This window comes from Sorex araneus, chromosome 11, assembly GCF_027595985.1.
Source record: "Sorex araneus isolate mSorAra2 chromosome 11, mSorAra2.pri, whole genome shotgun sequence".
In the NCBI taxonomy this organism is placed as follows: Eukaryota; Metazoa; Chordata; class Mammalia; order Eulipotyphla; family Soricidae; genus Sorex; species Sorex araneus.
The window spans coordinates 47,831,079-47,842,998 of NC_073312.1; the positions used below are offsets into that span (position 1 = coordinate 47,831,079).

Here is an 11,920-nt window from a genome sequence, read left to right on the forward strand (position 1 = left end):
AATATCAAGTAAGGCCTTAAAAGGACTTACGAATGCTGAAGATTAGACAAAGCAATAGCACAGTGGGCACTGTCTACTGAGTAAGATGCTTGCCTTGCACATGGCAGACCCTGGTTTGATCCCCATCACCATATGTCCCTGAGACCTACAAGAGTGATCTCTGAGCACAGAGCCAGGAGCAGCCTCTGATCACTGCTGGGTGTGGCCTAGACTATCCCCCACCCCAATAAAAGAAGATTGTCTATTTGGGAGTCATGCCTTGTACTCAGGGGCTATTCCTGGCTCTGGGCTCAAGAGTGACCCCTGGTGGTGCTCAGGGTGTTGGGGATTCAAACCAAGGTCATGACTGTTACAGCAGGAAGACAAGGGACTAGCCTCCTGTACTATCTCTGGTCCTGAAAAGAAAGATCTAGACAGGCAGTTTTGTCACAGTGAAGTACAAGCAACAGATGCCAGATGCCGCAATACAGAAACTTTAATAGGGAAACATATCTTGTTATAGCAGAGGGTGGGGATGTGGGTGCAAAGGGAGGGCCTGCCAGCCCCATGCTCCCATTCAGTACTCCTCCCCTTCTTCGGCCTCTGCTTCCACGGAATCCACGCCCACCTCTTCGTAATCCTTCTCCAGAGCTGCCAAATCTTCCCGGGCCTCCGAGAACTCCCCTTCCTCCATGCCTTCGCCTACGTACCAGTGCACAAAGGCGCGCTTGGCATACATGAGGTCGAACTTGTGGTCCAGGCGGGCCCAGGCCTCAGCGATGGCGGTGGTGTTGCTCAGCATGCACACGGCCCGCTGCACCTTGGCCAGGTCCCCCCCAGGAACAACGGTGGGGGGTTGGTAGTTGATGCCCACCTGCCAGGCAAGAGGAAGATAGAATGAAGTTGATATTGTGGTCTCAGAAGTGGGTAGCTTAATTCTAAAATCTAGCTGCAGGGGTCAAAGAACTAGTATAGCAGGCAAGTCGCCTGCATTGCGTGCAGCAGACCTGGGCTTGATCTCTGGCCTTCCATATGGTCCACAGAGCCCTGCTTGAAGTGATCCCTGAGAAGAGAGCCAAGAATAAACCCTGAGCACCCCCAGGTGTGGCCCAGAAAATAAACCCAAACTAAAACCTGTAGCTGTGAACTTATATAGAAATTGGTCTTTTTTTCTGGGGGGTGGGGGCTATGGGGGTCTCCCAAGCAGTGATCAGGGACTATAGATGCCTCAAACAGTTGTCAGAGATCAAACTTTGGTCTTGAGTATGTAAGGCATTCACCCCTGACCCCTGAGATACCTCCCTGATCCTTATTTAAATCTTGTTTTGTATTTTGGGGTCACACGCTCAGGGATTACTCTTGGCTCTGCACTCAGTAATTACTCCTGGCAGTGCTGGGAGGGGTATATATGATGCCAGGGATCAAACCCAGCTTAGCCACATGCAAGGAAAATTCCCTAAAAGCCGTACTATCTTTTATTTAATATTCCCTGATTATAGGCTTTCACTTTTTGCTTCTGAGCTACACCCAGCAGTGCTCAGGGATTCCTTTTGGCTCTCTAGGGACTGCATGCAATTTCAAGGCTCAAACTTTGATGTTCACATGCAAGCACCTTACCGGTTGCAATCATTCCAACCCCAACTTGCACTACTACATTCACCCACATAATAGAATAAAAGCACTCAACTGACCTCAGCCCTCAGGGGACACCAGGGCCCCACCCAGCAGTGCTGGGGATTGAACTCCAGACCCATTTGAGACCTATGTCCCCAGACCCTACCAAAGTCTATATGCATTGGTTTGGTTTTTTTCAGAGGAGCGTACCCAGTGGTTACTCCTGGTTCCACTCCTGGAAGGCTTGGGGGACTAAACGGGGTGCTGAGGATTGAACCCGGTTGGACGAGTGCAAGGCAAGTGCCTTGCTTGCTCTTCTATCTCTCTGGCCCCTTTATATGCATTTGTAAGGTTCTACTTGTGATGGCAAAACTGGAGACAATCGTCCCCATCATGGAGAACTAGCTAAAGTATAATATACTCAGCGTGAAACACCATACACAATCATGAAGAAGAATGGGAAACCTATCGTAGCATTGAGATATGTCCAAGATATAGTGTCTAGTTGATATAAAGAAGGCTTGACCCATTAATTATTAACGATAGAGCCCTGTGCAGCTAGGGGAATAGGCTAGCGAAGGGTAAACACCTGGGAGTGTGCCAGTGATCTCTCCTGGTTGCAGCAGCCAGGCATAGCCAGATACAAACCCGTCTCCAGGGCAGTTAGGAGGGGCAGGAAGAAGGCACAGGGGTTCTGACCCAGAGCTGCTCGCCCATGTCTAAAGCCAGGCCTGCTGGCTCCTCTAAGTGGAAATGCTGGATGTCCCTACGGCTCCTGTGAGCAGAGTAGTGTGCCAACTTCATCAAAGAAACATGCAGCCTTGCCCCGCTGCTGTCCGCATCACCCATGCAGTACGAGGCACGATACGCCATGCTTGTGGAGTGAGATCTGAATCTGTCCTTTTTTTCAGAAGGGGAGGAGGACTTTAGCTTCTTTGGCTTCTGCACTGAGCAGTGTGATCGCTTGAGCAGACGGATGTTAAAGAAAATCGAGTGTCACACACTCGGTCTGACAAAAAGGCCTTTAGTGAGGGCTCAATGCCCTGGGGACCAGGGCGCAGGAGAGCTCGGGCTGCCTTTACTCCCCACAGACTGGCCTCCTACTGCCTCACGGAAAACCCGGGCACAGGCATGGTGCGGCCACACGTCTCCAGGAGGCTGCTCTGGACGTCCTTTCCTCTCAAAGCTCTCCACACTGAAAGAATGTTTCCTCAGTTTACATCAAGAGCTAGGTATCTAGACAGAGAATAAAAGATTTCAACTTCAAAGAACAGCCTCTAAGGTTTGTAAGGCTCCTGTGTAAGATTTACAGAGTATTTTCAGATCCACCAAAAGCTGTTTAATCTTACCCTTTTCTGTGATTCACTTTAAATCTGTCAACTGAGGGCTGGAAAGGCAGTCCAGAGCTTAAGGCTATTGTCCTGCATGTAGTCAGCCCCGATTTGGTACCCAGTACAGCATATCATGCCGCTGAGCACCACCAGGAGTGACCCCTGGAGCCAGAGCCTGGAGTAAGCCCTGAGCATAGATGGCTGCAGCCTCCCCCCACCCACACACATCTGTCAATTGGAAGGGGGGCAAAGGAGGTAACAAACGGATATTAAGGTTCATGCCTTGCATGCAACTGAGAATGGTTTGATCCCTGGCACCCCCTGGTCTGGCCAGGAGTGACTCCTAAGTAGAACCAGGAGCACCGCCAGCTATGACCCAAACCTGAACTCCTGCCAACTCTGTCAATTATATACCTTCAAGAGATGCCCAGATGTCTTAAGGTCGGGAGGACAGGCTCAACAACTTTTGTTTAGACAAGACAGAAGCTTGGCCATTTCAAACAGGAAAAGAACAACACATTCTGCTTCTGCTCATTTTCAATACTGTGTGATCTTGGAACTTACAAGTCCCCAAACACCTTAGGTACTCACTAGACTTTACAAATGCAGGGACCAGGCCAAAGTGATAGTCTAGTGAGTAGAGGTCTACCTTACATACGGTTTGATTCCCTAGCACCTCATATGGGTCCCCCTGAGCACAACCAGGCATGATCCCTGAGTGCAGAGTTCAGAAATAAACCCCGAGCACTGCCAGATGTGATGCAAAAGCTCATCTCTGCCCCCATCCAAAAAAAAAAAATCACCCCAGCACAAACGCAGAAGCATTATCTGTGTCACACATAAAACTGTGAACAAGGACTTGAACAAAGAAGGCAGAGTATGAATAAACCCAGGCATGGCAAGGGGCTGAGCTGGTCATCAAAACGTGCCTGGTGTTCTATTTGGCCTTCAAGCCTATTCTGCGTCCCTCTGGACGAGCACATTACAACACTAGCGTGGCTGAAGGAGGCACCTAATTACTGATCGAATTTGTGTCCGAGCCAGTGTTCCCAACCTGGTTTGAGGTAACAGCAGTGAACCATCATGTGCCCCCCCCCCCGCCCTGCCCACTGAACACAGAATAAATTTAAAGTTCTCTTTACAAGAAACATTCTGGAAAATTTAGGGACAGCAGGTGATGAAGACCCTGGAAAATCTAAAAACCACTTTTCTCTTTTGGGGACCATACACAGTGCTCAGGACTTACTCCTTGCTCTACATTTGAGGGGGCATATATGGTTGCTGGGGATCGAGCCCAGGACAGCCACATGTAAGGCAAGCTAGTATCTACCACCATTCCATTATCTCGCTGGCCCCTAAACACCACCGTTTCTAACTTGAAAAACAGTTCCATAGGCTGACTGCTGCTTGGTGAGCAGCAGAGGAACACAGGGACACATCACTGTATCAGACTGTCAGCTCTCTAGCACTGCTGCCCCGCAGGCCTTGGTGTGAAAGGTGTCTCAGGCTACAAAGTCCTATGTATTAGAAAAACCAGCTCACAGACATTGCAGTGTGCCTAAGCTAGAAGATAAATATGGTATTTGGGCAGTTTGGGGGCAGATGTGTGGCTCTAGTGGTAAAAGCACAACTTTACATCTATGAGGACCTGGGGTATGTGCCAGGCACCAACTTCCGTGGACAAATCAGCCTGAGGGATAGCAGAGAGGCGATGCAGCACCCTGGAGGGTGGGCCCCGAACTCTGAAGTCCAGTACCAACAGGGCTCAACACAAACAATAAAAATATAGAAACAAACATATACAGGATTTGGGAATTAATTACTCAGTTTATCCTCCTGCAGCCTAGTTGGCACAGATTAAGGACAGTCTCTGCACAGGGGCAGCTGCCAGACCCACCTTAAAGCCCGTGGGGCACCAGTCCACGAACTGGATGGTGCGCTTGGTCTTGATGGTGGCGATGGCGGCGTTGACGTCTTTGGGCACCACGTCCCCCCGGTACAGCATGCAGCAGGCCATGTACTTGCCGTGGCGAGGGTCGCACTTGACCATCTGGTTGGCCGGCTCGAAGCAGGCGTTGGTGATCTCGGCCACCGACAGCTGCTCGTGGTAGGCCTTCTCGGCCGAGATGACCGGCGCGTAGGTGGCCAGGGGGAAGTGGATGCGCGGGTAGGGCACCAGGTTGGTCTGGAACTCGGTCAGGTCCACGTTGAGGGCCCCGTCGAAGCGCAGCGAGGCCGTGATGGAGGACACGATCTGCCCGATGAGGCGGTTGAGGTTGGTGTAGGTGGGCCGCTCGATGTCCAGGTTGCGCCGGCAGATGTCGTAGATGGCCTCGTTGTCCACCATGAAGGCGCAGTCCGAGTGCTCCAGGGTGGTGTGTGTGGTCAGGATGGAGTTGTAGGGCTCCACCACGGCCGTGGACACCTGGGGGGCCGGGTAGATGGCAAACTCCAGCTTGGACTTCTTGCCGTAGTCCACCGACAGCCGCTCCATGAGCAGGGAGGCGAAGCCGGAGCCGGTGCCACCGCCGAAGCTGTGGAAGATGAGGAAGCCCTGGAGGCCCGTGCACAGGTCAGCCTGCGGGGAGCACAGCAGTGAGGCAGCGCCCAGCAGGGTGGGCCCCGGACCCCCGAGCCCGACCCAGTCACCCCCAGACTGGCCACTCTGGCCCGAGTCTCGCCCTGTGCCCTCCGCGCCCAGGACCAGCGCGCGGCCCCCTTCACCAGTTTGCGGATCCGGTCCAGGACCAGGTCCACGATCTCCTTGCCGATGGTGTAGTGGCCCCTGGCGTAGTTGTTGGCCGCGTCCTCCTTCCCGGTGATGAGCTGCTCCGGGTGGAAGAGCTGCCTGTAGGTCCCTGTGCGCACTTCATCTGCAGAGAGGGAGCACGCGTGTGCCGGACACTCCGGGCCAACCGGGAACCCCCTCCACCAGACACGCTCTTCCTCGCGAGTCCCATCTCCCGGGAAACGTGTCTGGGTGACTTGCCGGACACAGGGGTGCTCCTTGCCTCCAGGCAGGGCCCGTGGGCTCTTGGTGCTGGTGCCAGCTCAGCGGGTCCCAGACCTCCACCCGCACAGGCACCGGGCCCCAGGGCCACGCTGTGAGACCAGGTCAGGCTGCAGGGGGATGGCCTCTCACTCGGGGGGCTACTGGAGGCCACTCTGGCAGCTGTCCATGCCCCCACCCCCTTCTCATCTGGAGGATGCCAACCACTGTGCTCTCCTGCCTCGCCCTGTCCGAAGGCAGGTCAGGCTCCTCGTGCAGCAGTGGTTCCGGCACCCGACACTGAGGGGTGCCCCACGGCAGGGTCCCGAGGCAGCTTTTCCCACTCAGGTTCCCTGAGGTGGGAGCGTCAGGCCCACGCTCCTGCCAGCCTGGGATTTGCTCACGTCCCTGGCCGCAGCGTCCCACCCTCCCACAAGGTCACCCAAGTGCCTACCAACCACAGTGGGCTCCAGGTCTACAAACACTGCCCTGGGCACATGCTTGCCAGCCCCTGTCTCGCTGAAGAACGTGTTGAACGAGTCGTCCCCACCGCCGATGGTTTTGTCGCTTGGCATCTGCCCGTCAGGCTGAATCCCATGCTCCAGGCAGTACAGCTCCCAGCATGCATTGCCGATCTGGACCCCCGCCTGGCCCACGTGGATAGAGATGCACTCGCGCTGGGGACAGGAACACAGTCGTGAGACCCCTGGTTGCCTTGCACACACCCCGCCGTATGAAAGACAATGTCACGTTTGTTTGTGTCAGGGCTGTCCCCAAGCTCACCCCACTTGAGCCTGCAGCCCGCTCCTGCCTGTGCACTGACCTGCTCTCAACTGCCCGAGTGCCCAGTCAGACCTGGGTCCTAAGTGTCTGTTGCCACCCCCACCCGTCTCCTCGCAGAAGCCACACAACACAGACAGTAAATTCCTCATTCCGGCCCGCCACAGTAAACCTCGGCAGCAGACACCAGCATTATGTCGTTGTCGGAGTATCAGGAAACAGCTAAGGAAATCTGGGCAAGCAGAGTATACCGGGGCCAGGTGGCCGAGGCTCAGGCAGTAGGGGTGCTACTTCTCCCCACCCAGCCGTGCTCCCTGCACTCTGGCTGCCGGGTTACTTGCTCAGGCTGGCAGCGCAGGCTCCAGGGAGGCAGGGGTCAGGCTGGCATTCTCCAACTGCTGTGGCTGCCAGTTTATCGGGGCGACAGCATGCAGTGGTAGCATACCCCGCACTGCTACCCTCTCTGCCCAAGCAGCCACGCTCCCCTCACCCTCCCCTCTAGCCTAAGACGTCACGGTGCCCAGACATGAGAAACGCTGACTTCCTGCTCTGTCATTTAGTTATTCTTGCATCACCCTTACGTTTAGGAGTAGCACCTTTCAGAGTCTCCCAGAGGACACCCCCTCTCTTACCAGGAGCCCGATCACACAGTCACCTGCCACTGGCTCCATTTTAGTCACACGCTCTTCACAGTGAAATCTGAGGTGTACCACCCAATTTAAATTCTAAAGGCATAATTCCAAAAACTTGGTTTTTTGAATTTATGATTCCAAATCCCAGTTTCTATGATACACGCACAAGCCAGAACCACCAAGGGATCAGCACGGCAATCCCTTCCCATCTCCCCTAGAGGGAACACTCAATGTTTTCCGTTTGTTTTTTAGGGATCACGTCCAGAAATGCTCAGGGGTTACTCCTTTTTAAAAAAAAAAATTTTTTTTCAGGTGTTACTCCTGGTGGTGCTCCGGGGAATCATAATGGATGCTGGAGGAATGAACCCAGGTCAGCCATGTGCAAGGCAAATGCTCCACCTGCTGTACTATTGCTCTGGCCCAGGAGCACTCACTCCACAAAGAACTTCTTGGGCCAGAGAGAGAAGAGTACAGGGGCAGCCAGCCTCACACCCTGCCACCCCTAGTTCAGCTCCCAGCACTACACATGGTTCCTCAAGCACCATTGGGGGGTCACTTCTGTCTTTGTTGTTTTTTTTTTTTTTTTTTGCTTTTTGGGTCACACCTGGCGATGCACAGGGGTTACTCCTGGCTCTGCACTCAGGAATTACTCCTGGTGGTGCTCAGGGGACCATATGGGATGCTGGGATTTGAACCCGGGTTGGCCGTGTGCAAGGCAAACGCCCTACCCGCTGTGCTATCGCTCCAGCCCCTCTGTCTTTGTTTTGTGTTTGAGCCTCGGGTTACTCCTGGCTCCACACTCAGGAATTACTTCTGGCAGTGCTTGGGGGACCATACAGGATGCTGGGGATCAAACCCAGGTTGGTGATATGCAAGGTGAGTGCCCTACTTGTTGTACCATATCTCCAGTCCCCAGGGGTCACTTTTTCAGGGAGCACCTGAAATAACTCCTGAGCACTGCCAGGTGTGATCCAAAAAACACAAGATGAAAAATCAATAAATGAAAGAACTCTGCTGACAAGGAAGCAACTGCTCGGCCCAAGGAGCTGAGAAACCCAGTCACACCATTTTTAAATCCAAATCACTCATTTACCTCACATATATCCAGACACCCTGAATTTCACAAGATGCCTCATTTGGTCTTTAAGTCACATGACCCCATTAATATCAGAGTAACCTCTCTGATCTGATAAAGTACCCCAAGTCCTTCATTTACAAAATGGGAACCAGGGGGCTGAATGGGTTGCAAAACCACTTCCTCCTGCTGCTTAACTTAAAAAAATTTTTAATTGAATTACTGTGGAGCAATAGCACAGCAGGTAGGGTGTTTACCTTGCATGCGACTGACCTGGGTTTGATTCCTCCATCCCTCTCTGAGAGCCCGGCAAGCTACCGAGGAGTATCCCGCCCACACGGTAGAGCCTGGCAAGCTCCAAGTGGCATATTCAATATGCCAAAAACAGTAACAAGTCTCACAATGGAGACGTTACTGGTGCCCGCTAGAGCAAATCAATGAACAATGGGACAACAATGACAGTGACTGTGAGATTACAAAGCCCATTACAAAGTTGTTCATGATCTGGTTTAATTCATACATTGTTCCAACATCCATCCCTCCACCAGTGTGAATTTCTCAGCACCAGTGTCCCTCAGTTTTTCTACCAACCCAGATCCACACCCCACCCCCGCTGGCAGAATGCTTCTATGGCAGGCACTGTTCTCCAGGAAAATCATTCCTAGCTTTCAACAGAATGCTACTGGGAGCAAGGGATTAAGATAAATTGAGGAAATAAGGCAGAATGGGAAGGTAGCAAGACTCAGAAATCCAAAAAACAGGCGCCAAGGTGGAAAGCTACTGAGAAACAAGGACAGCTGACTGCTCTTTCTGCTCTGTCTCTGCTCCTCTGTCAGAAGAAAGCATCCATTAAGACAAGCTCATCTTGGAGAGGTGTGTTCTATTTGTCCCAGTGTAGAGACCCTTTGATATGTAAAAGTTTAGTCCATTTAGTCTAGGAGACACGTAACAGTCTATAGAATGCAGCCCTTGTTCTAGTGATTTTTGGCTTAAAGAAATACAAAAGGAACCAGAGCTTAGTACAATGAGTAGAGCATCTGTCCTTGTGTCTTCTGGACCACCTCCCTCCTGGAGTAACCCCTGAGCATTGCCTGGGTGTGGTCCAAAACACAAAAACTCAAAAAATATGGAATGTGTAGGACAGACAGGGACCTTTGGCTCAAAACTCTTCTTCCTTCTTTTTTCCTAATCCCTGCGGCAACCCTGCTTAGACCCTATTCATCTATACTGGCCACCAGCAGAAAGTCACTATCAATTCTTTATTGCCATTTTCACCTAATAGTTAAAAACATTTATTTGCTCAGCTGTCTTTCCCTATAAAAATAGTCTCAAACCTCTCTTATTCTCCTCAAGCTCCAGACTTATCAACTTTTGGGAAGGTCGCACAAAAATTTCAACTTCCTGCCACCAAAACCATCTTTCTGGGTTTTGTTTGAGCCAGACCTCATGAGGCTCAGAAATTACTCCTGACTCTGCACCAGAAATTACTCATGGTGGGGATCAGGGAACCATATAGGATGATGGAGATCAAACCTGGGTTAGCCTCCAGCTACGCAAGTGTCCGACCTGCTGTACTATTGTTCTGGTCCCCAACTGGCTGAAGCTTTACCTGCAGAATGCAGGAGTCCTGGGTTTGCCCTGAGGTCCTGCTGTAATCGTCCCAAGGCACTGACAAAAGACAAAAGTAGCCCTGGGAGTATGGCAGGAAGGGGAGTGGTCAAAAAAGAAAAAAGAAAAAAATGGCATTTCTGTTTCCAGTTACCAGCTAAACTAGATACTTTGAGGACAGCGCGCGCTCTCTCTCTCTCTCTCTCTCTCTCTCTCTATATATATATATATATATATATATACGTTTAAAGTTTTTAACTTAAGTTTTATGTTTTCTAAAATTTTTTTTACTTGTTTTTGGCTTTTGAGCCACACCCCGGTGGCTCAGGGTTCTGGGGATCAAACCTGGGTTGGCTGCATGCAAGTCAAACACCTACTTACTGTACTGTCACCCTGGCCCTGAACTAAGTATCTACCTGCTATGAATATATCGTACATATTTATATGTATTGTTTTTTTTTTTTGCTTTTGCTTTTTGGGTCACACCTGTCAATGCACAGGGGTTACTCCTGGCTCTGCACTCAGGAATAACCCCTGGCAATGCTCTGGGGACCATATGGGATGCTGGAAATCGAACCCGGGCCCGCTGAGTGCAAGGCAAATGCCCTACCCGCTGTGCTATCGCTCCAGCCCCTATATGTATTATGATTTGGGGGCGACTCCCAGGACAGTGCTGGCGGGGAGCATGCAATGTGGAGATGGGGGTATGCTCCCACAACCTAGAACTGCAATGTTTACTGGAGAGCAGCAGCAACTCGTGGGGCGACTGAGTCTCAGGGCGATAACATGCCCTGTTCTAAGGGTGGGCGCCGGGAATTGAACCCAGGGTCTCCAGGCTCTACAGTGCACATTCGTTCAACCCTGAACCAGTCTGTCCCCCTTTAAACTTTCTGCATTGATTCGCGTTAAGCGCAGATGTGCAAATAGATGTGCAAAAAGATGGGCTTTTTGGGGTCTCTGTCACTTTGAGTAGCACAGGAAACCCAGACACACGGGAGGAGATGCAGTCCCCCCCTACACCCTATCCCCCTTCCCCCCCACCCCCGGCTTCCAGAGCCCACCACTCCCTGAGGCATGCAGGCAAGGCTGCTGCCCTGGGACTTGGTCGGGGCCGATTTCCGGGGCTCCACCCATGTTTCCGAGCACTCTACATGCTGGGCTCGCCCATGCTGCAGACGTCCCTGCCCACGGGGGCCCACAGGGGAAGAGGGGGCATCCCAGGGTACCAGTTCCGGACGCTCCTGCACGCCCCAGCCCCCCTCTAGCACGCACAGCTTTTGGGTAGTCTCACGTGGCGAGCATCTTCGCTCCTCCTGCCTGGCCGCAGGCAGAGTGCAGAGGTCCCGGGTCTGGGCAATGCACACTTGCTCTGCAGCAGCGCTGCTCTGCCCGGCCCGGGGTCTTACCATGGTGAGCTCCGCAGCTGCTGCCCGGTACCGCGCCTCGCTACTCGACCTCAACCGCCTCCGCCTTCGCCAGCGCCGCGCGCCCAACTGTCTCCGCCCCCACGCTCTGCGTGCTGCTGATGCGCAGGCGCCCTTGGGTCTGGAGAGCTAGTGGGGTGGACCGAGGCCCGGAACTCCACTTCTGATTGGCTGTTGCCCAAGCATCAATGCATGACGTTTTGTGATTGGGCATGTACTTGGCGGGAAGGCTGCTGATTCCTTGAAGACAGCGAGGGGGCGGGTGGAGGGCAGAAATCCTTGAACTTTAGGCAGAAGGAGCCACAGCGGCCTCTGTGGGAGGTCCCGGACATTCCATATACGTATGCCTCCATGCATAAAAATGTCTGGACTATGACCTTGTGCTGCTATCCCCTCCTGGGGCATCCCAGGCCTTTCATTTCTCTGCACTATTGAGGCTTTTGCCAACTTGGCTGCCTCCAAGAGGCCTGCTCGTCATCTATCCAAAG

At 52.6% G+C, this 11,920-nt stretch overlaps 1 protein-coding gene across 1 annotated transcript; it reads right to left on the reverse strand.

Annotated features, from left to right (window-relative positions):
• Positions 1-523: 523 nt before the first annotated feature.
• On the reverse strand, positions 524-11,496 carry LOC101548571 (tubulin alpha-3 chain). Its single transcript, XM_004607460.3, has 5 exons — positions 11,415-11,496; positions 6,368-6,590; positions 5,649-5,797; positions 4,822-5,502; positions 524-853 (listed from the first exon to the last, which is right to left on the reverse strand). Exons 1-5 carry the CDS (start codon positions 11,415-11,417, stop codon positions 557-559), a joined length of 1,353 nt encoding a protein of 450 aa, XP_004607517.2. The 5' UTR covers positions 11,418-11,496; the 3' UTR covers positions 524-556.
• Between the last annotated feature and the right edge of the window lie 424 nt (positions 11,497-11,920).